We start from the raw sequence: 25,534 nt of genomic DNA, 5'->3' as shown, positions 1-25,534 counted from the left end.
CCAAAATCAAGAGCTATATAAAATGTACACATATGCCTATTTAAATGTTTACTACAGAAATTTTCAAAGGAAAAGTTTTTAAGGTAAAGTTAATCTGCTGATATATTAAGGAGAGAATAACATAGACTAATCAAACAGCACTGACAGAATACAGCATCATTCTTTAAGTAAAATGACCGTTTTTATCCAATTTGACAGTAATTGTGACAACTCCTCCCACTCTTTCTACTCTTTGGTCCAAACAGAATAAACTATAAAATGGAAGGGCTGAAAGATTACAGAGGCACTGATATCTCCGATTATGAATTACACTAACTTTACTTTTAGTACTTTTTAAAAACGATTGCCTCATTTCTGGCTGTGTGCTTTTTAGAAGAACATTAAGTATCCCAACCATACGGTACTTAAAGGTAATTGTCTCACTTAATTAATAAAAAGATCCCATAAATTAGATGTTGGTATATTGGGGATATCCTTGATATTCTCAAGGGTCTTTTAAATTGGCAATCAGGAGAGGGAGAAGTTCCCTCTAAGAATTCAAAAGGAAATTTCTTGGTTACTACTCTGTTCTTTTATTTGTTTGTTCTCAATTTTTAATTGGCAACTCTTTGTCTGCTAGGGAGTTCATTGTAAAAGGAAATTCGTACTACCAAATGTTTTTTGACAATACAAACAAAAGAAGGAATGGATGACATTAAATGACACATCTGTATTCATTTGGTTCTCTCTAGCTGGTTAAAAAAACCCCACAACAAACCACGATGTTTCTAAAAAGACATGACTAGATCAAGTGACCACTAATGAATTCAATCTGAAAACATGAACAAAATACAGAGATGTAGTTATAAGGACGAGAAGGCACTTTACAATGTTGCTGGGGACAAGAAACCTTTAAACATTCTTAAGAGAAGAAACACCGAGTCTGTGATAGCAAAAGGTCAATAGTCCTCTCATTGCCAAATAATCAAACACTAAATTACTCACCATGCTATGGATGATTCAGAAGAGGACAAAACAAGGTATATTCCCTTAGAAAATGAGCACACAGTAAAAATGACAAACAAATGACGAAAAAAAAAAGTGCTATACACCTGGCTTTAAGTGTAAGTAAAAGGGATTAATTTTGGAGTCCTGGTGTGGTGCTGTATGATAAGCACTGGACCTCAAGGTCAGTTTGAATTGCCAGGTCAGTGATTTAAACTCAACAGCCGCTCCTTGGAAATCCTATATAGGGTTGCTGTGAGTCAGAACTAGCAACAATAACAAAAGGGATTTTACTGACAAATGAGAACAGTACATACGGTAGGTGGTTGTTGTTAGAGACCATTGAGTCAGTACTGATTCATAGCGAACTTATGCACAACACAACGAAACGCTGCCCAGTCCTGTGCCAACCTCACAATTGTTATGTTTGAGTCCACTGTGCCAATCCATCTCGTTGGGGGGGGTCTTCCTCTTTTTGTTGCTGATCTACCACTTTACCAAGCATGATGATCTTCTCCAGGGACTGGTACCTCCTGATAATATGTCTGTCCAAAGTATGAGAGATGGAAATCTCATCATTCTGGCTTCTAAAGAGCTTCTGGGTGTACATCTGCCAACACAGATTTGTTTATTCTTTTGGCAGTCTGTGGTGCTTTTAATCTTCTCCTTCACCATACCTCAAAGACACCAATTCTTCTAGTCTTTATTCATTGTCCAACTTTCGCATGCATATGAGGTTACTGAAAATACCGCGGATTGGGTCAGGCGCACCTTAGTGCTCAAACTGACATCTTTGCTCTTCAACATTTTAAAGAGGTCTTGTGTAGCAAGTTTTCCAAAAGTAATACATTCTTTGATTTCTTGACTGCTGCTTTCATGAGTGTTGATGGTTGATCCAAGAAAAATGAAGTCTTTGACTTCAATTTTTTTCTGCATTTATATGGATGTTATTGGTCCAGTGGTGAGGAATTTTATTTTCTTTACATTGAAGTGCAACTGATACCGAAGGCCATGGTCTTTGATCTTCATCAGTAAGTATTTTAAGTCATCTTCGCTTTCAGGAAGTAAGGTTGTATCATCTGCATATCACAGGTTTTTAATGAGTCTTCCTCCAATTCCGATGCCACATTCTTCTTCATAGAACCCAGCTTCTCGGATCAAGTGCTCAGCATACAGATTGAGTCACTATGGCACACATTTCCTGACTTTAAACCATTCAGTATCCACTTGTTTTGTTCGAACAATTGCCTCTTGGTCTATGCACAGGTTCCTCATGAGCACAATGAAATGTTCTGGAATACTCATTCTCCCCAATGCTGTCCATAGCTTGTCATGATCCACATAATTGAAAGCTTTCACACAGTCAATAACGCACAGGTAAACATCTGCTTTCAGCCACGATCCATCTGACGTAAGCAATGACATTCCTTATTCCACGTCCTCGTCTGAAACTGGCTTGAACCTCTGGAAGTTCTCTGTCAGTGTATGGTTGCAGCCGTTTTTGTATTATTGTCAGTAAAACTTTACTCACATGGGATATTAATGATATTTATCTGATGATTTCCAAAGAGGAAGGATCTTTAGAATGCACACAACTATGGTTCCCTTCCAATCAGTTGGCCAGGTAGTTGCCTTCCAAATTTCTTGGCATAGATGTGTTTCCAGTGTTTGCCTCAGTTTATTGGAAGATTTCAATTTGTATTCCCTCAATTCCCCGTGCTTTGTTCTTTGCCAGTGACTTCTATTCACCGCAGACTTCTTCCTTTAGTATCACTGGCTCTTGATCATACACTATCTCTTGAAAATGGTTGAATATCCACTATTTCTTTTTGGTACAGTGACTGTGTTTTCCTTGCATATTCTTCTTTTTAAAGCTTTTACTGTGAAATGAGTGATAGTTTACATGAGATTATCAGTTTTGCACTCAGTCTATCATATATTTTGTTTCACTGAAATTCCCTCCAAGCACCATCAGTTAACAGTATTTGCCTCCAATTCCCCCACCTTTTTGATATACACAAAAACACACAGGAATATATAATTGTTTAAACAACCAAAGTGCACATTCTGCAAGCCAGCCTCTTGCCTGCCAGCATACAGCCTTTCCTTTCATATTCTTCTGACGCTTTCTGCATCATTCAATATTTTACCCATAGAACCCTTCCATATTGCAAGTCGAGGCTTGAATTTTTTCTTCAGTTCCCTCAGCTTGAGAAATGCTCAGTGAAGTTCTCTTCCCTTTTGGTTTACAAACTTCAGATCTTTGCACATTTCATTGTAAAATTTGACTGGTATTTGTCATTTTGAACTGGTATTGGTTGTTCTGAATCTGACAACCACCCACCTGGTTTGCTATTCTGGGAATGACATATTGAAGAGGAATTGCATCCCATTCATCATCAAAAGGAACATTTCAAATTCTATCTTGAAATACAACACTTTCTGTGATAGCATAATATTCATTCGCCTACAAGGAAGACCTGTTAATACAACTATTATTCAAGTTCATGTACCAACCAATAAAGCTAGTGATGATGAAACTGAAGAATTCTACCAACTTTTCACTCTGAAAATGATCAAATGTAATCAAGATGTGTTGATAACTACTGGTGACTGGAATGCAAAACTTGGAAACAAAGAGGAAGGATAAGTTGTTGGAAAATATGGCCTTTGTGACAGAAATGATGCTGGAGATTACATGACAGAATTTTGCAAGACCAGTAACTTCTTCATTGCAAATATCTTTTTAAACAACATAAAATACATATGGACCTCACCAGATGGAATAAACAGAAATAAAAGTAACTACATCTATGGAAGGCATTGTGGAAAAGTTCCACATCACCAGCCACAAAACAAGGCCATGAACAGACTATGGAACAGACCATTAATTTCTCATATGCATGTTCAGGCTGCAGATGAAGAACGTGGTCACAGGAGTCAAAATACGACCTTGAACATTGTTGTTGTTGTTATGTGCCGTGGAGTTGGATTTAGAGATCTCAAGAACAGATTTAATGAATTAGACACTAACAGAAAAGTTGTGGTGTCAAGAACTTCATACAGGAAGAAAGCAAATGGTCATTAAGAAGACGAGAAAGAATGAAAAGACCAAAACGGATGTCAGAAGAGATCGAAACTTGCTCTCCAGCAATGAGATGCTAAAGCAAATTTAAGAAATGAAGAGGTAAGAGCTGAACAAAAAAATTCAAAGGGAAGTTCAAGATGACTAAGTCAAATATTATAATAAATGGTTGCAATTGTTAATAAAGCATAGATAATATACAATAGTTTTATTAATTAAATGTAAGAAAAATCACGATGTTTTAATGATTTGCAAGTGAGAATTAAAAGGGTGAAATGTGAGATAATTGTATATTCTTATAATTATTTTTACAAGAGAAACATGAAGTTTTCTGCTTTTGTAAAGATTTGTAGCCACGAAAACCCTATACTGGGTTGCTAAGAGTTGGAACCGACTCCACGGCACACAACCACCACCAGCAAAATTATCTTACTTTTTTGATAGCTAACACAAAATGAGCCAAACATAGAGTTGATAATTTAAATATGTATGTTTGTGGTGGGATGGGGACAGGGTGGGGTGTAGGGGAAATAACCTGTTGCAAATTGCACTAATGAACCACCTGTAACATACACACCCCACAGTCCCAATCTACTATTATACATCTGCATGACCCCTTGAAGGGAACAATCTTACACATTTATATGCTGATGCTTTTCATTTTGATTTGAAAACAAAACAAATACTTTATTGTGGTTTAGGTGAAAGTTTACAGAGCAAATCAGTTTTCTTCTATTCAATGTATTATACACATTTTGTTTCTTTACATTAGCTGCAATCTCTTCAGTGTTAACAGCATTCTTCCCACTTCCTCCCTGGGTTCCCCGTTTCCATTTGTCCATTTTCCCCCTTCTTCCCTGTCTACCGAATTTTGGTTTTGGGTAAAGGCTGCCCTTTGGGCAACACATTGTATTGAATGTTTCTCGTGTTATTGTTCACATCATAAGCCTGTCTAGGGGTCTTGGTGTAGTGCTGTAGGACTAGTACTTGATTGATAACCAAAGATCAGCTGTTCACTGAAATCCCTATGCAGTGTCACTATGACTCGGAACTAATTCCACAAAATTATTTGGCTGAAAGGTGATCACCAGGAGTGGGTCAGTTCCAGGTTTGAAGGGTGTTTAAGGGTTGTCATCTCAGAGTTTCCACCAGTCCCTATGAGTCTCCAGTCAGGATGGCCTTTTTTATGTTTAAAAATTTTATTCTATGTTTTTCTCTTATTTTGTCCAGGGTGGTCCCATTATTGTCATCTAAATCACAGTAGTTGATAGTGGCTGACATCATGTAGTTCTTCTGGTCCCAGGATAGTGGAGGCTGTGCTTTATCAGTCCTTCGGACTAATTATTTCCGATTCTGATTTTCTTCACTCATTTTCACTCCAGATGGAAAGCCACCAATAGCTGTTCACAAGCTTTTACTACCCTATTTGCTACTCACAAAAGTTAGATATAGAACACTGTCTTTATGGACTATGTTATGTCAGCTGTCCTAGATGTCCTCCAAGATTATGTCCCTCAGCACTCAAAAGGTGTTTGGTTATGACTAATGAGTTTGCTAACTTTGCCCCCTGTATGCTCTACTATTTGGACTCTTGGTGTGGTGCCACAAGGCTGGCAGTTCAAACCTACCAATTGCTGCTCCTCAGAAACATACGTGTCACTATTAGTTGTAATCAACTCGACGGCACGTAATAACATTGTTTACTGAAGGACTATGCATGTAGTAGGATTTACCACTGTTGCCTTTACTCTGCACTTCCTGATGTCTTCGCTATGTTGTGATCTCCCACTTATTATTGTGTACTGCCTTTTCTTTCATTCAAATTAATGTCTATTTAGTTATTAATTTTTCTTCCTTCCCTCTCCCATTATCATAACCATCAAAGAATGCCTGTGTGCTAGACCTTTTCTTGAAATTTTGTATTAGTGGTCATAAATATCATTTGTCCTTTAGTGACTGCCCTATTTCACTCAGCATAATGTGCTCCAAGTTCATCAATGCTATGAGGTGCTTCACATATTCACTGTTATTCTTTAAAATTGGGTAGTATTCCATTGTGTGCATGGACTAATTTTGTTTATCCATTCTTCCATTGATGGGCATTCATGTTGTTTTTCTCTTTTTACTATTGTAAATAATGTAATCATTAACATGGTGTGCATATATCTATTTATGTCATAGCTTTTATTTCTCTAGGGTATGAGTGTGCAGCAGTGGGATCGGATCCTACGGTGTTGACATTTTCATAATGTTGTCTTTTATCCATGGGCTTCACATGCTCTTGCACTGATGTAGGTCTGTTCGTGTTTCTTGTAATAGTGTTTTGTAATTTTCTTTGTATAAATCTTTTATATTCCTGGTTAGGTTTATCTGTAAGTATTTCATGTTTTTGGTGAAATTGTAAGGGGTGTTATTTTGGAGGATATTGTAAAGGGTGTTATTTTGGAGGATATTGTAAATGGTGTTTTAATATTTCTTTTCTCTTTGTTAGTGTAGAAGAATCCACCTGCTTTTTGTCGGCTGATCTTCTAATCCCCTGCTACTTTGCTGAATCTTCCTATTAGTTCCAGTAGTTTTCTCATAAAATGTCTGAAAATGTTCTATGTAAATAAAGGATCACATCATCTGCAAATAGGGATAGTTTTACTTCTTTAACAAATTGCATACCTTTTTTTCCCCTTTCTTGACTTATAGCTTTTCCAACACAATCCAGAGTAAGAGTGATGAAAAAGGGCACCCCTGACTTCCTGTTTCCTGTGATGTCTGGAGCCATGAAGATCTCTACGGTGTTTGGCAGGCTTCTCATGCTCTTTGTATTGACTCATAGTTCTGGTGCTATGTTTGTAAGTTGTAGTGAACACTGGCTCCAGCTCAAAATGAGACAAAAGCACTATATGAATTACCTATATCCTCACGTAAAGGAGTTATGTTTAGGAACCAGATGTTTTGTAATCAGATTATTGCTGGGTTTCTTTGAGTTTATCTATGTTCTGTCTTCTTGTACCATCAGAGTTTATGAACTCCACTCAATGAAAGTTCAGTGATATTATGAAGTATTGTCTTAAAAAATGTCACTGGCCATATTCCAATGTCATGCTATGTTTCAAAGGTAGTTTGTATTCACTTTTGTGTCAAACACTGAAAGGACTAATAGTTGTGCATCTCAATGTTCAGTGAAGAAGAATGACTTAAAATCATCTAAAATAGAAAATGCAGAAATTCATCTAGGAGTGCTGTTTGAGAACAATGTTTCCTCTATTGGAATATGTAAAATTTTTAAGGACTAGGGACTAAGCTATATATTCTGTAAGACCAAACAACTTCACTAAATCTGTTACTCTTAGAAGTTGGACTAATGCTTATGACTGTCATCTTTTACCATTTAAAAAAATTTTAAATGAAGAATTTGCTCTGCTGCTCATTTTAAACTCGTAAACAAATCATTATTAAAAATAAAGTATTCATGTCTTTAAAATAATAACAACAATGCTTTCAGTCTCTTTCCATTGAGAAAAATGTTGGCTGTTGATTTGTGCATATGCCCTTAATTATATTCAGGAATTTTCCTTCGACCCCTATTTTGGTGAAAGTTATTATTATTTTTTTATCAGAAAAGGCTGCTGGATTTTATCAACTGCTTTTTTTTTTTTTCCCCCACCAATTAATATGATCAGGACTCCTGGTGTGGTGCTGTAGGATCAGCACTGGACTGCGAATCATAGGTCATCATGTCCAAGCCACCAGCTGCTCCTCGGAAACCCTAGACAGGGTTGCTATGAGTTGGAACCTACTTGACTGCATTTAACAAGAACAGCAGCATGGCTCTTCTTTGCTTTATTTAAGCAGTGGATTATGTTAATTTTCTAATACCAAACCTCATCTTCATTTCTTAAAATGATAACATGTAGCAGAAAGCAAGAGGAGAATTGTGAACATCTTTTGAAACTCATATAGACACACAGATTTTAGAAAAATGGGAATTGTGAGAAATTTAAATAGTCACATATAAAAGTAAACCTCAAAATTAAACTCCCAGTTACAAAGAAATACCACATATTAGTTTTCAAACAGATTATATGGAATGATTTCATCTTCAAGGATTTCAGAGTAAAATGACTTTTCCTTTAATGAACATGATCCTTAACACATCAGTAATATTACCCAGAAATATTAGTATTTCATAGTTTCCAAGAAAAATACAACTTAAAATTTGACTGTGTGCTAAACACCAGAGTTGGGAGAGAGGAAAAGCGTTTATCTCTGATATCAGAAGATTTTGAAAATAAACCTGAAAACTGTTTTTGGATATGATTCCCATTTATACTGTGACCACATGAGAACCACAGGGTAACCAACTTTATTAAGTACTGGTTTTGTATGTCATTTACAAGGGCACACTGGAGAGAACAAAGAGTTGAGTACAAGTGAGTAATATTATTAGCACACAATTATATAAAAATTTAGACAATTCTTTCATCACTTCTACTCTAATATAATCTTTAATTAATGTATTATTTCAGTGGATTGCAACAAAGAAGTCTGAAATTGAAATCAATAGGTTTTAGTATGAGTTTTGGGTAGTTCTCATAAAGACACAGAATCCTTATGTTCAGTTCACTGGAGGTAAAATCTTACCAAATTCAAAACAAAGTGTCAGTCTTATCCCATTCTGAAACTCTTATTAGAACTATTCAGTAACTGATCTTAATTCAAAATGTTAGGAAAAAACCAGAAGGAATTTATAAGACAACCAGGACGTTCTACTTCCTGAATTATTTAACTATAATATTATAATTGATAATACAAATTTTCTTGAATTTACTTTGTACCTACAATTTTTAACCTCCCTAAGAAATGCTATTTCACTGGCCTACTTTGAGAAGGTCCTCAGTCTCTTCTTCCTGTTTCCTTCAAAAACATTTAAAAAATAGAGCTCATTATCTTGTGATTCTAGTTAGGACTGGGCATGGGAGGGTGAAAAGCTTAATGATGGAACTTGAAGACTCCAGCATACATAAACAGAGGTAATATGTGAAAGAACTTGGCCAGCATGTGGTAAATGGAGACAGTTAATAACATTCTTCTTCCTCTTGTGATATTAAAAAAAATAAAAAAATTATTGGCTTAGTGAATTTCTTAGTTAGTTTACTATCCTCTGAGCCAGTTATTTGATTATATTCCTAAGGAAAAAACAAACAAACAAACAAACAAACTTATTTATTTTTTGAACCCTGTACTCATCTAACATTCTTTTTAAAAAATTACCACAGAACATGACAACTAGATGGCTCATCTTTTGCAAGGCCAATGGCACATTACATGCCATTTATTTCACTTTTAAACTCTGAATTCCTAGGTTGCTAGAAGCCAATTTTCTTTCACCATAAATTTTTATCTAGTAATTTAAGATTACTGGTGGACGGGAGGAGGAAAGGGATTTACTTCTGACAGCCTCTGTAGTTACAGTGAGTACTGGATCTACTATTTCTTTTGTATCCCCCAAAGTACTAAATGCTGGCCCTACTAAATGTGTTTAATAAATATTTGTTGATCTGATTTGTTCTACAGAATGGTACTGTTTCTAATATACAGGAACATCTGTTATTTGGCAATGATTAGGAATGAGCTGTTCTGTATTAGGGAGGTTTTAAAACAAGCTTAACCCATTAAGTACTTACTTACACATTATTCCACCTTCCTTTGGAGGTAGGAGAATAAAACTTTCTAAATAAATAAGTGTGTCTTTGTGTCTTTCGATGATGCTGGGCCACTATGATGAACAGGTGTATTTATAGCTTCCTGTGCATGGATGTAGAGATGAGACAGACAATAAAGGAACCGGTGTAGAATATAAGGCGGAATGGCTAGCAATCCTATGGATTACCTGAAAAGTTCCTTTCTTATAACACACCTGTCAGTTGCATTTCTTAGTAAGTTCATTTTTATAACGATGTGGTGACAGAATCATATTCATTTTCTCACCTGCCTAGTCACGACCCACCTGCTACAAATGTACTCTTCTAGGTCCTGTGATGACCTCGAACACAGCAGTGCATGGTGGACAAGATACTTTATTAGTAAAAAGGCTAAACCAGTGAACTCCAGAATAATTTTCTGCATCCTCCACCAAGTATGCTTCTCACAAACCCTACGCTACACAGGCATCAGTAAACTCCCTTTACTCTTCTTCCTCATCATCAGTGAGGGTTTGAAGAAGGACCATGACATCTTCATTTCATGAACAGCGCTAGGGTGTTTACGCACAATTCTCACAAAGGACCAAGTCTTCATCTGTGGAAGATGGTGATACTGTCAGAGATCTGACTCTTAAGCAAAAACTACACCCATCTTCTTAAGCCCTGCACGATGCTTAATTTTAATCATTAACAGGCAAACAGAAAACATTTTATTTTCAATATGGTGGTGGCAGTGTGCCGTCAAGTAAGTTCTGACTCACAGTGACCCTGCATAGGGTTTGCAAGGATGTGAGTATTGAACCTCCTCTGTCTATGGAGTGAGTGGTTGATTTGAACTACTAAACTTGCGGTTAGTGTCCCAGCTCGTAATCCACTATACTACCAGGGCTAATCTATTATCCACATATTATCAGATAAATAAGTAATATAGATGATATTTAGCATGTGATATTCCTTTCAATAATATCAAAAGTCTAAGGCTTCGTAAGGAACCCAAGTGACAAACAGCATAGTGTAGTAGTCCCTAAGAGCCAAACTGCTTGGGTTCGTCATTTGTAATAATGAGAGAAGCTACTGTAAAGATTTTTGAGAGGAATCATATAAACTAACTGATAAATTCATACAAAAGCGGTACTTAAGATAGTTTCTGGCCACACATTGTTACCAAAATCAGTGTTTTCAACACTTGGACCACTGCTATGGATTGAACTGTGTTCCCTGTCTTGCACCCTCCGCCCCCAAATATTTGGTGGAGTCTTGGTGTGGCACTGCAGAGTTGTTTGAACCGCACACAAGGGTGGCGGTTCAAGCTCACTAGCTGCTCCTCGGAAATCCTATACAGAGTCGCTATGGGTCGGAGCCGACTCGATGGTATTTAACAGCAACACCAACAAACCCTATAATAGAGTCCTGGTGTCATGCTGCAGGATAATGTGCTGCACTGCAAGGTCAGTTTGGACCACAAGGTTGGTGGTTCAAGCCCACCAGCTGCTTCTCTGAAACCTTAAACATGGTCCCTTGGGTTGAAACTGACTCTTGGCACATAACAAGAGAACCCTGTAATAATGTTAATGAGGTGATGTAAGTTTAGGGTGTGTTCTAAACCTAATTACTTCTGAGTTATGTGGTGCTGGTTACGCACTGTGGAGTTAGTTCTGACTCACAGCGACCCGGTATAGGGTTTCTGAGGCTGTAAATCTTTGTGGGAGCAGAAAGCCTCATCTTTCTCCTGTGGAACAGCTGGTAGTTTCGAACTGCTGACCTTGAGGTTAGCAGGCTGGCTCGTAACCACTGTGCTACCAAACATATTATTAGATACAGATGTAAGTACAAAAGAGTTGGGGGGAGGCTGGAGAGACTGCCTTTCTGAGGATCATCTACAAAAAAAAGAAGCCAGGAACATCCAGGGCTTCCCATAAGGAAGGACAACCCTGATTTGGACTTTCAGCCTCCAGAAATGTGGGAAAGAAAATGTTTGTCCTTTAATGCCACCCATTTGCTGTATTTGTGTTGTCACAGTGCAAGCTAAGTTAAGGGTATTTCTGACTGTCCCAGTGATGGGGTGCTATAAACATTTAGTGGAGAGGAGTCGAGGATGCCTGCTATTCTAGTCTACGTGCCCCTTGAGTGTACAGTGGACTGTAAAGGTACCTCTAAGGTGGGGAAATTTAAAGGTGGAGAGAATGTTTCTTACAATCTTTACCTGCACGGTTTTCCATCCCAGGGAATTATTTGGACACTATACATACAAAAACTGGCTAGTTTGCAAGATTATTTCAACTTAAAAGCTAATAGTTTATGTTGTCATGTTATTCCTATTTTGAGAAACATTTTCCTTTCTCTTTTCATAATTAATTTTATTCTATTACCACAGACAAGAATTTTTATTCATATAACTGTAGTTGTGCTCAGGGCTGTGACACTGTAGGACTCCAGAGAACAGTATCTACATTGCACTCCATACAAATCATGTCCTCAGAATCATGCAACTTACTAGCCTTGCCTTGGCTCTTGCATTTTTCTGTTATCTGATTTTTTCTGGTTTCTAAACTTACTTATTATAAAGAGATTCAAAGACTACCTGTCTTCTAATGTAGGTGTACTGGAGCATATGTACACATTATACTGTTATTCATACAAGATTTATTTACCTTTTATAAAAATATCTCATGCAGTTAGGTCATTATAACATTTTCTTAATAATAATTATGCTTTGAAAGATCATACATCTATGGGTTTCATTTCAAGATTGTAGAGTGAGCATTATAAAATATTTGAGAAGACAAAGGGGTATTGGAACTGATAAAGAACTGCTAACTTACTTGAGAAGTCAATTTTATTATAAACTTGTCCAGATCATAGAATATGAAAACAAGTTTAGAAACTTAAGACAAAACTTTATCATATTCTATAATAACATCCCATAGTATGATTCATAATTTGAGTTAATTAAGTTATATTACAGTGAGTATGGAAGTAGAAAGACCTATAATATTCTTGGCTACAAATACCATCTTCTCAGGATGAAGCTGAAAATTGTCTCACAGAGTTGCTGTAAAAGTTAAAATTTATATGGATAAGGAACTTAAGAGTGGTGGCTCATTGCTGTTAAATGCCATCTAGTCAGTTCTGACTCATAGTGACCCTGTACAGGGTTTCTGAGGAGTGGCTGGTGAGTTTGAACTGCCGACTCTGGTTAAAACCGACCTTTCAGTTGAGTGCTTATCCAACAGCACCATCAGGATTCCAACAGTGGTAGTTAACATTTGTTGTTGTTGTTGTTGTCAGGTGCCATCGAGTCGGAACCGACTCATAGCGACCCCATGCACAGCAGAACAAAACAATGTCTGATCCTGGGCCAACCTCACTACCTCTGCCACACTTGAGTCCATCAATGATGCCACCTGGCTGATCCATCTCGTTAGGGGTCTTCCTCTTTTTCTCTGACCCTCCACCCTACACAGCATGACATCCTTCTCCAGCAACTGTTTCCTCTGGACAATATGTCCAAAGTATGAGAGACGAAGCTTAGCCATCCTGGCCTCCAAGGAGCACTTTGGCTGCACTTCTTCCAAAACAGATCTATTGGTTCTTTTGGCAGTCCATGGCACTTTCAGTATTCTCCTCCAACACCACAACTCAAAGGCATCAATTCTTCTACCACCTTCCTTATTCACTGTCCCGCTTTCGCATCCATATGAGGCTATTGAAAACATCATGGCCTGGGTCAGGCACACCTTAGTCCTCAAGCTGACATCTCTGCTCTTCAATACTTTAAAAGTTCCTGTGCAGCAGATTTGCCCAATGCAATACGTCGTCTGATCTCTTGACTGCTGCTTCCGCGAGTGTTGATAGACTAGGAAGAAAGAGTGACAAACTACTTCCGAATCGCTAGTCACTGAAAACTCTATGAATAGCATAGAAACATTGTCAGCTAGCATTTAGTAAGTATTAAATATTGAAGTCCAATGATAGAAAATAAAGTATCTTTGTCATTATAAGAAGCCCAAAGTGGTTCTAAAATGGTGGGATTACTGAGTACTTTGCACAGTCCCTGGCACAAAGTGTTGTTGTGGTTGGTAGGAGCTACTGAATCAATTCTACTCACAACAACCCAAGATAAAATTGAACTAAGCACTGTTCACTTGGTTGCAACATCCTCACAATTGTTCCTATGTTAGAGACCAGCTGTCAATTCATATTGCTCAGTCTTTTCTTTTTTGCTGACAATGACTTTACCATGCATGATGTCATTTTCCAGGGACTGATTCCTCTTGATAACATGTCCAAAGTATGTGAGATGAAACAACACATTGTAGACACTCAGTATTTGCTGACTAGATGAACTAGTCTACACATTAATTTATCATCTATACAATGGTTTTTCTCTATAACAGGAGATAAGCAAATGACAACTTTGAAAGTTGTAGAAGAATCCGATTTTATTTAATAGACAAACTGCTATGCCAGCACAAGTGAAAACTTTATTCTACTTGAGTCAGCATTTGACAATTTTCAATAAAATACACACAGCTCCTGAATTTGTTCAGGAATAGATTGTTCTGATTGAAACGGCTTCCCTACAACCACAAATCTGCTAATTAATTTGAATACTGTGTTTCTCTTGGAAATGCCAAAGCCAATCATCAGAAAATTAAGAACAGATCAGTAAATTGATGTTTGTTTTTTCTAAATTATTATTTTCCTGGGCCAGAGAAAAATTTCTTTCTGCTCTTCTAAAAATTAATGTTATGAGTCTATATTGTAGGAAAGATGTTATGTTTGTGAAAATATGATAATCTTTTGTACAAGCGATATTATTTTGCATATTCAAGTTTATTAGTGCTTTAAAAATTGCTAACATCCAATTTCAAAGTGCAAAATTCAGTGGCATTTAGCACACTGACAATGTTGTGTAACGATAACCACTGTCTAATGCCCAAACATTTCATCACCCCTAAGGGAAATCTCATAGCCACTAAGCAGTCACTCCCTCTCGTCTCCTCCCTGAGCCACTGACAGTCAATAATCTACTTTCTGTGTCTATGAATTTGCCTACTGTGGATATTTCAAATAAACAGAATCATAAGCGATTCTTTTGAATTTGGTTTCTTTCACTTAGCTTATTGCTTTCAAGGATCATCCACTTTACAGTACTTAATTCCTTTTTATGGATTCCATTGTATGGATATATCACATTGTGTTTATCTATTCATTTGTTGAGGCACATTTGGATTGCTTACATCTTTTGTTTATTGCAAACAATGCTGTAATGAATATGGTTATATAAGTCTCTGAATCCCTGCTTTTGGGCATACACCTTGGAATGGGTCATAGGCAAATTCTATGCTGAACGTTTTGAGGCACTGCCAAAATTTCCCACACCAACTGCACTATTTTACATCCCCATCAGCAAAGTAAGAGGAATTCAATTTCTCTACATTCTTGTCTTTTTTTTTTTTTTTGAGTACTACCACCATTCCAGTGGCTGTGAAGTAGAATCTCAATGTGGTTTTACTTGCATTTTCCTAAATGACTGATGATGTTGTCTTTTTTCAAACACATGTGATTTGGGTGGAGGTTTACAAAGCACATCAGTTTTCCATTGAACAATTCATACATATTTTATTCTATGCCACTGACTGCAATTCCACAGGGCAACAGGACTCACTCCTCTTCCTCCCTGTGTTTTCATTTATCCTTCTTTCCTATCGTTTCCTGACTTCAGACCTGATGTCCTTTTGATTTGGCTCTAAAGGAATGCTGACAGTAGAACCACTGGGGTAAAAGCTGAGCTACTAGAGTGATTTCAGTTCCAGGCCTATAGGATGACTAAGGGAACCAGTGTCAAGGTTTCAGCAGTTTTTATCCTACTAGTGAGTCTGTTTAAAAAAAAAAAAAAAAAAAAAAAAAATTATGATCTTGAGTTTGTTCCACATGTTTCTCACACTTTATCCAGGATCTTCTAATATGAGCCCTTTCAAAGAGGTTGATAGTGGTCTCCAAGCACCATCTAATTTTTCTGCTCTCAAGAGGCTGAGGTTTGTGTGTTCCATTAGTTCTTTGGATTATTTCCATGTATTCTTGATTTTTTTTCACTCTTTTTTGCTTTAGACAATGAGGGACAAATAGTTTGCACCTTACTTACATGGCCAGGACCGAATATCTTTTCAGGTGCTTGTTTGTCTTTTTAAATCTTCTTTGGAGAGATGTCTATTCAAATTCTTTGCCTATTTTTGAATTGGGTTGTCTTTTTTTAAATTTAACCTTTAACTGTGAATTGGGTGAAAGTTTACTGTTATTTCATTTTTCTGGTTCCTAAACTTACTTATTATAAAGAGATTCAAAGACTACCTGTCTTCTAATATAGGCGTACTGGAGCATATGTACACATTATACTGTTATTCACACAAGATTTATTTACCTTTTATAAAAATATCTCATGCAGTTAGGTCATTATAACATTTTCTTAATAACTATGCTTTGAAAGATCATACATCTATGGGTTTCATTTCAAGATTGTAGAGTGGGCATTATAAAATGTTTGAGAAGACGAAGGGGTATTGGGACTGATCATTTTTTCATTAAACAATTCATAGACATGTTGTTTCATGTCATTGATTACAAACTCCATAATATAGCATAAATTATTTCACTTCCTCCTCTCCTAAATCTCCTGAACTTTGTCCTTGGGTAAATGCTACCCATTTGATATCAAATGATTGATTATTTGTACCTCCCTAAGAAGTCCTAGTGTGACACTGCAGGATAAGTTACTGGTTTGAGATCTTTTCTGCTTTTTTATTGCAGGTACATTCCCACTGCCATCAAGTCAATTCTGACTCAAAGTGACCCTGTAAAGGTCTCAGAGACTATAAATCTTTACGACAGCAAAGCTTCAGGCTCTCTCCCATGGAATGGCTGATGAATTTGAACCTCTGACCTTGTGGACAGCAGTCCAATATCTATTCCAAAGTGGCACCTGGACTCTTTAATGTAGACATATATAGCTATACATTTCCCTTGGAGCAGTGCCTTTACTGCATCCAGCAATTTTAGTATGTCACGCTTTCATTTTTATTTTGTCTCACAGTATTTTCTAATATCTCTTATGGTCATTTTTTGATTCATGGGTTGGTTGTTTAATTTCTATTTGTGGATTTCTCAATTTTGTTGTTACTGATTTCTAGTTTTATTCCAGGTAGTCAGAAAATGCATAGATTTCAGTGTTTTTAAATGTATTGAGGCTTCTGTGGCCTGACATATTACCTGTCAGAGAGACTACCCTTGCCTTGAGAAGAATGTGTAGTCTCTTAAGTGTGCAACAGCATATGGAAAAGTTTTGAATGTTTTCAGAATTAGCAAAATAGCATGCATAAATATAAAATAAGCACATGCTGTCAGAAAAATGGTGCCTATACACGTTTGGAGTCCTGGTGTGGTGCCACAGAGGATAAGCACTCAACCTCAAGGCTGGCATTTCAAACTTACCAGCCGCTCTGTGAAAACCCTATACAGGGTCGCTATGAGTCCGAACAAACTCAACAGTACCTAACAACAACAATATACATATTTGACATAGGGTTGCCACACACCTTTAATGTGCAAAAAATCACAATGTCTGCAAAGCTCAATACAGCAAACTGCAATACAATAAGGTAAGCCTGTATCTGAAGGTTGGTAATTCTATCCTTTGAATTAATAGATGGTTGTACTGAAAAGTTTTTCTATTAAAATCTAGCCTCTCAGAATTCCTTAATTACTATGAGAGTGTACAATATTCACCACGTCTACTTACTTTAAACTTATTTACTAATACCTCATTTTTTAAAATCTATATTGCTTAGCTTTATGCCCATGAAAGTTTACTTTAACAGCCAATCAGAATTATCCTTTACCTGATTGTCCAATTAAGCTGATGAATTTTTAATTCAGCTCCTGAGCTTTTACTACAATGGTGGTATATATCAATTTAACAATCCCAGGGGCTCACAAAAAAATAGCATAAATTCCTTTCTCATAGGTCTGTGTGAAGCTGTGTTTCAAGATGCCAGAATAGACCATATCTGCTTCATGTATTTCTCATTCCTGGACCAGTTTTCTCATATCCAGGACATGCTCACCTTATAGCAGATGACACTGTGCCGGAGGTCAAGTCAAATGAGGTCAAGAACTGATCGCTTCTGCTCACATCACATTTGCTAACGTTATACTGTATAACCCCAACATTAACGGGATGGGGAATTTTCCTTTTTCTATATCACTGAGGAGGGTAGAGATAATATTTACTGAACAATGTCATCCTCCACAACTTAGCAAAATAAGACATTAGGGGTAACGTACTGAGTTCTTAAAAACAAGTTACATGTACTTAGGGGACTTACTTCAAAGTTAACACTTTTATATTTTTTAGAGTAACTATGCCCTTTCTTTTATAAAATATATCAGTAAAATGTGCTAGACTGAAAAAATTGTTATTATCTGACAAAATGAAGAGCTCTGTTAGCATAGTGGTTATGAATTGGGCTGCTAATCTCATGGTCAGCAGTTCGAAACTACCAGCTGTTCTGTGGGAGGAAAATGAGGTTTTCTGCTCCCGTACAGATTTATAGCCCCGGAAACCCTGTACAGGGTTGCTATGGATCAGAACCAACTCCACGGCACATTACAACATCATCTGACAAATTAAGAATGTGGCATCTTATCTCAGTTCTTGTTATTTTTGGAGAACTTTATTAATTTGCAAAGTCTATTATAAGAAAAAAGGAGCTCTAGTAGTGTAGTGTTTACGAATAGAGCTGCTAACTTCAAGGTCAGCAGTTCGAAACTACTAGCCCTTCTGTGAGAGAAAGATGAGGCTTTCTGCTCCCATAAAGATTTATAGCCTCGGAAACCCTACACAGGGTCATTCAGAGTCAGAACCAACTTCACAGCACATTACCACCACCACCACCATTGCTACAAGAAAAAAAAATTATAGACCACTGATTGTTAATTCCTTGTCTATCTGGTAGTTGGTTCATTGTTCAGAGGCTATTCTTTGACTTGCAAACCCATTGATCTTCTCCTTTTCCTGTGACTAGAAAAGTTCATGTTCTAGAGAACTGAAATGCCATTATTTATGTCTCGTGATCAAATCTAACTGCTACCTTAAAACTGGTTCCATTTACTCTTCAGGTCGCTATACAAACATGACTTTATAACCCTTGGGGCCCTTTCAAAAGAAATGGTTATTGACACATGAGAATCTTAATGTCATGTAAATCTTTCCTGTCCCTGACATGAAAATTTTAGTTAAAACAGTAAATAAAGAATAATGACCTGTGATTCTTTAACTCTAAAAGGCTGAGGTATATTAACATGAAAATTTAAAAAATGCAACTAATAGCTTTATTTCCAGTTTGAAAGCACACTACTTAATGGGTTTCTATATCTACAAGTGCTAATAAATGCTGATAATTGTGACATAACTTTATCAAACATTGCAACATATGAAATAGCAGAGCAGTGTTTTGTTTTGTTTCTGGTCACAGTATTGTTGATGCCAATGAAGCAATCGCTACTCCTCTAATGACTGATTCGCTCATTTCACTCCTGACTCCTTAGCTTATTTCCACCTCCTACTCTTCATCTTGTTTTTCACTTGTGATATTCTCCAACTTTAGGCATAATTAAAACATTAGAGCTACCTCATCTGCTCCAAATGAGGGGGTAAGGTAAAACAACACCATACTGAAATGTATTATATGTATTGAAAACCTTACCTAGAGACTTCTGAATTTGTCAAAACACTAAAATTTCCATCAGTCTTACTTAGTAAATGAGATTCACAGTTTATTATATGTGGTTATCATAAAACACTAACATATAGCACAAGATATGTGAAAGAAATAACTTCAATAAACGGCAACTGAATTTTTATTATCTTATTAACCTTGTCCAGCCTTGGTGATTTTGACCCAATAGATACATATTCATATCTGAACACAGGGGCAGCGAGGCACCCATGGCCTAACCAAGGATGTTTCCTTTAACTGGGACAAGAACTCAACCCACTTGTTTTGACAGTCATGTCTGTGTCATACCCCCATTTTAAATATGTATGCTTCTTTTACATTTTGTAGTGTTTACATAAATTACACCTCCTCGCTTTTTTAAAATGTAAGTCTTGTTCAAGTAAAATTGGAAATTAAAAAGTGGCTGTACATAAACAACATACCTGCAGGTATGATCATCACTCACACTTGCAATTTCTTGGCCTTCTTTGGGATCAAACACCAAACCATTAATAAAATCTGAATGGCCCTCTAAAATCTGACATAAAGGAACAAAAACAATTTAAGAGAGAGAAATAATCTAGAACATTCCTGTCTAACATTTGTACTTTACTGCCTTAAAAGCTTTCACTGCATGTTTCTCTTTTTCTATAAATATTTCTTAAGCAATCTGCTATTTTTAAAGCATGATTTATACACCCACTTTTCTGGAATATTTATCTTGGAAAGAAGTTGCTTGCTCACCTCACTGTTATTAGCCTGATCTTGTTTTTCTAGTATGCATTTCTTACAAAAACATACATTTTTTTTTTTTTTTTAAAACCATACCTGTCCTGACATCACCTCCTCGCTCACTTTCAACACAAAGCTTAAATAAAAAGTCAAGCTAGAAAAACATTTCAGGAGCTCTGAGATAGTGTCTCTCTTTGCTTTTTTACTTTATACTTCTTGCTCTACATACTTGTCACTACCTTATAAACATATACAGCAAGGATATCACCTTCTGGTGCCTTTCTCCATTTGTTCAATGTGACTGCTGGTACTGTTGACAGCTAATATGTAAGTCCACAGCCACCATCAACCCAGAAATCTTTTAGCTACAGAGGGAGCAAATGGGAAGTTGTGAGGAGGACTATATGAACAAGCAAGGTTCAACGTGTCTACATTTTTATAGCTGAAATCCTAAACTAGTCTTTAGATAGACCCTACTGTTTCCTCCTTCCACTCACCCTTCTTTACCCTTTTCCTTTGCTCTTTTAGCCCTTTCCTTCCTTCTATCCAAAATAATATCAAGTTTGATCTCAGTTCAAAGACTAACAAAGTGGTTCCAAATTGTACTGTTAACTATATAGAACTGCGTCATGAGAAAAGACAAGGATTTGGTTGGAACATTCCTGCAAGCTTTACCAAACCTAGGTCCTCTATGTCATTCCCCAAAGCTTTTGCCACAGTCTACAAGGCAAACTAAATTAGCATTACATGTTTGTCCATTACACATACGCATTATCTTTTTTTTTTTTTTTTTCAAGTTTTTAATGTGAATTATGTGGGTCTACAAGGGAGAGCTGCTCTGGTAGTGTAGTGGTTATGAATTGGGCTGCTAACCTCAAGGTCGGAAGTTCGAAACTACCAGTGGTTCCGCAGGAGAAAGATGAAGCATTCTGCTCCCATAAAGATTTATAGCCTCAGAAACCCTGTGCAGGGTCACTATGAGCCGGAACTGACTCCACGGGACTTAACAACAACAAGGTTTTACATTCATCCTACCATATTTCGTTTCATTGCAATGATCACAATCCCCTCCCCTTGCATCATTAAATAACCAAAGGGGACACCCCCCACCCCTGGCCATCAGCACACAGCTCTTCTCGCTCCATCTGTCCATGTTATCATCTGTCTCTATCCCTGGCATCACTGCCTCTCTGGGTTAGGGTCATGCTCTCCACTCTTCTCACTTGATGGTCCCAGGGACCTCTGCTCCTGGGCTGCAAAATCAATCACTCTCCTCCTGTTGTCAAAAAACATCTACTTCTATGTTTCCTACCCTCACAGTCAGTCCTGATAGCAATTATTCACTATTGTACCACAAGTCTTATCCCCATATCCTTTCACGAGCCCAGTTCCATTGGCGTTTCTACCTACCCCTGCCCTGTCTGGAACTAGTTTCCCTCTTGAAAGCTTGTAAGCCAGTCATTTCTTGCCTTTATAATGCTGCCCCCTCCACCCCATTTTGGGTAGCCACACTGTCTAAGTTGCCCATCCCTGTCAACCCTGTGTACCAAGGGGGTAGGAGTGATCCTTACTGTAAAGATCTGTTCCCTTTTACGAGCTACTACATCCACATGTATAGGTAAAGTTCATCAAATTATAGTGGGTTACTCTTTTTTTTTTCCTCTTTCTTTTCTTTTATTCTTTCTTCTTTCTTCTTCTAGTTGAGTTCTGCTCATCTAGCCATCGAAGCCTGGTCAAGTATGGGTGTTCTTGTGCATCTCCCCTCACTTCATATCAGCTGGACACTTACTTCCCTCTCGGTTCTAGTCCTCTGTGGCCATGCCACTGCCTCTGGGCCCAGGAGTCCTGGGTCTTGCCATAACTGATGGCCATCCAGGTCTCCGCCCGGGTTCACAGGAGTCTATTGAATGTGGTTGGATTTAGATCCCAATTACATTGCTGTTTTTTCCCTCTCTTCCCCTTATCAGTGACCAATGTGGTCACCAGCCAGACCACATGCCTGCTTGTGTATTCCCTTTTAGTCTTGGAAGGAAGTTTACTCTGAGGGAACCTGACCACTTGCCTTCATGGCTCCCAGGCGAACAGCTTACTTACTCTTGTAGTAATCAATCATACTGCCATTATTGTTTTTGATTTTTCCTGCTGGTCTTTCTTCACGAAATATCTTCGTCTTTTTAGTTGCTCCAGGCTAGTCTACTCACCCTTTCTAGTGGAAATTTCTGGATGGGATTCTGGTTTCCACCTATGGTCTTATGCAATGCAAAAACTCCACAGGTCTCTTTCACCGGGCAATTTCTAGCCCTCTTTAAGGTATTCTAATCAGTTATAGGATGAAGACGGAGTTACAAGCTTTCTATTGTGATGTTTCTGGCTATTTCTACTCCCCCCATACCCCCCCAGTGTCTTTTTCACAATGGTAGGCAAGGGAAACCAAGATTCAAAAGACAGCCAAACATCTTAACATTATTTCTCTTGTTTACCCTTTCAAACCTTGCCTCAATCCTTGTATCCTGAAGCCCTATTGTTACAAAGGTTGTGCATACATAATCATTTACCTCTGTCCCACTTAGCCCATGCGAACCTGCCTAACTGTTCTCCCATCCACTTTGTTCTTTCATTCCCCTCCCCCTTCTTGTGTATTGCCCACCCCCCAGCACCCACGTTTTCCTGTGTCTATTCCCTACTTTGTGCTCTATCTTCCCCTCCCTCCCTCCTCTCCTCTTATTCCATACATCCTGGTGATCAGCATTTATATATACAGTTTTGTTTTTCTTTTTTCCCCTTTTGGGTGGGTTCTTTTTCAATAATGGTCCTATGCAATATTCTCCTTTTGTGACTAATTTCACTCAGCATAATGTCCTCAAGGTTCATCCATGTTATACGGTGGCTTACAGCTTCCTTGTTATTCTTCAAGGTAATAGTATTCCATTGTGTGTATGTACCACAGTTTGTTTATCCATTCTTCTTTCATTGGGAGCATAGATATTTGATATGGTTATGTCGCCTTGCACAATTGATCCTTTGATCATGAGACAGTGTCCTTCATTATCTCTTATGCTGGTTTTTGTCTTAAAGTATACTTTATCGGAGACTAGTACTGCAACTCCTGCTTGTTTACTGTTGCAGTTAGCTTGGTATATTTTTTTCCATCCTTTAACTTTTAGTCTTTTTTTGGCTTTGTGTGTAAGGTGTGTCTCTTGCAGGCAGCATATTGAAAGGTCTTGTTTTCTTATCCATTCTGACACACTCGCTCTCTTCACTGGTGCATTCAATCCACTGACATTCAACGTAATTATCGATAGGTATGAATTAATTGCTGCCATTATGTTAATTTTTTGGTAGTGCTGTTCGTTCCTTTGTTCTGCATGCCTTCTTGTGCTGAGTTTGTATTTTTTGTCGGTTTGTTCTTAGTTTTCATGTTTCTTTGTTCTGCTTGGATGTTCATTTTCATGATAAGTTGTGAAGTACTAACTTTCTTTGGGGTTACCTTATAATCTATTAACTCTTCCCTCCATTTAAGACAATCTATTTTATCCTGTAATCTATGTGACCTCCTTACCACATGGATCTCTGTTCCTACACTTTTCCCTTCTTTGACATTGTTATTATTTTGATACTTGGTTGACCTTCCAGCTCCTCTGAATTCATTGTTGTAATTTTGTTCTGTACTGGACTCTGCTATCCATTATCTGAGTTTCAGGTGGAGTTGCCACACCTGTCAATCTCTGGTAGTTGTCTGTTCTTGTTGGTTTTCAGTCCAAAGAACTCCCTTTAGGATGTCTTGAAGAGCTGGACTGGCTTTGACAAAATCTCCTAGATTCTGTTTATCCTGGAATGTTTTGATTACACCATATTTGACTGGCAGTTTTGCTGGATAGATGATTCTTGGTTGCCAGTTTTTTTTTCTTCTAGGACCTTGTATATGTCTTCCCATTGCTTTCTTGCCTGCATAGTTTCTGCTGAATAGTCAGCGCTAAGTCTAATTTGCTTGCCTTTGTAAGTAACATTTCTCTTTTCCCTGGCTGCTTTTAGGATTCTCTCCTTGACTTTGATTTTGCAGAGCTTGATTATTATATGTCTTGGTGATTTTCTTTTGGGGTTTACCCTTCCTGGTGTACGTTTGGCTTCATGAATGTTTATTTTTTCACTTTTCAAGATGATAAGGAAATTTTCTTCCAGAAGCTTTCCCACTGTCTCCTCTGTTAATTTCTCTAGATTATTTCTGTTCCAGAATGCCAATAATTCTTAAGTCGGTACTCTTTATGTTATCCAGCATGAATCTCAGACTCTCTTCAGATTTTTTTTGAATCCTTTTTTCTGCTTTCTATTCTATCTTAGCAGTATTGAGAGATTTGTCTTCCAGCTCCCTGGTTCTGGCTTCCATCGTTTCTATTTTGCTCCTTTCCCCTTTCAGTGTATTGTCCATTTCTGATATTTTATTATTAATCATCTGGACGTCCTTTTGCAGGTTTTGAATGGTTTCCAATGCTGTATCAATCTTGTTTAATTGCTCTTGTAGTACTTTCCTCACTTCTTCCTTGTTCTCCTCCACCACTTTTTGGAGCATTTGAATTTGTTTCCATATCATTCTTCTGACTTCCTTCTCAGACAAATCCAAATCCTGCTCTTCCTCTTCTAGAAAGCCTTTGTCTGTCTCCAGCTCATATGTCTCAGCTAGTCTTTTCTGTTTTTGGACATGTTTTGACATCTTTTACTGTTTTTTGTTTGTCATATCCAGTAGTTGTGTGGGTTCTTAATGCTTAAATGGATGTTTGTTACTGTGTTATTAAGCTTACTGGGTGTCTCCTGATGGATATGATCAGGAGACAGGCTTTCCTTTTAGCATGTAATGCTTAGCAGCTTTTATTGGCTCTTGTCTCAATGGTAGAATATTATGGGGTATGCTTGTAGCTTGGCTATATGGTCACAATTACTGACTCTTCTTGGGTAACGTAGGGAGAAAAAGCTCCCACCTCCAGGAAAAATGTGTGATCAAAAGGACCAAAAGCAGAAGCAATATAAAAGCAAAGACAAAAGCCACCACTTTGAAACAAAAATAAAACTGTGGCTGACTGTCCAGTTGCCTTGCTACACAGGCAGTGTGTGTGCACCGCAGAAGCCTCCAGCAGAGGGCCGTGGTGTCTGTTCACTCACTTGGCACCTCCTTTAGTCACCACCGTAGAGGTGCACAGATAGATACTGAGAAGTTTTTGGGAGAAAGACTGTTACTATTTTTGTCTCTGAAGGTCAGTTAGGTATCT

The 25,534-nt window shown here is 37.6% G+C and overlaps 1 protein-coding gene across 1 annotated transcript in view; it reads right to left on the bottom strand.

Moving 5' to 3' along the window:
• Positions 1-25,534, bottom strand: part of NUP37 (nucleoporin 37kDa) — a 78,014-nt gene that overhangs the window by 10,532 nt on the left and 41,948 nt on the right. Inside the window, exon 4 of the mRNA XM_006871092.1 lies at positions 19,985-20,079. Coding sequence (XP_006871154.1) covers positions 19,985-20,079 — 95 coding nt within the window. The remainder of the gene's footprint in view (positions 1-19,984; positions 20,080-25,534) is intronic.

This window comes from Chrysochloris asiatica, unplaced genomic scaffold (genome assembly GCF_000296735.1).
Source record: "Chrysochloris asiatica unplaced genomic scaffold, ChrAsi1.0 scaffold00160, whole genome shotgun sequence".
Classification (NCBI taxonomy): Eukaryota; Metazoa; Chordata; class Mammalia; order Afrosoricida; family Chrysochloridae; genus Chrysochloris; species Chrysochloris asiatica.
This window is presented reverse-complemented; position numbering and strand designations above follow the sequence as displayed.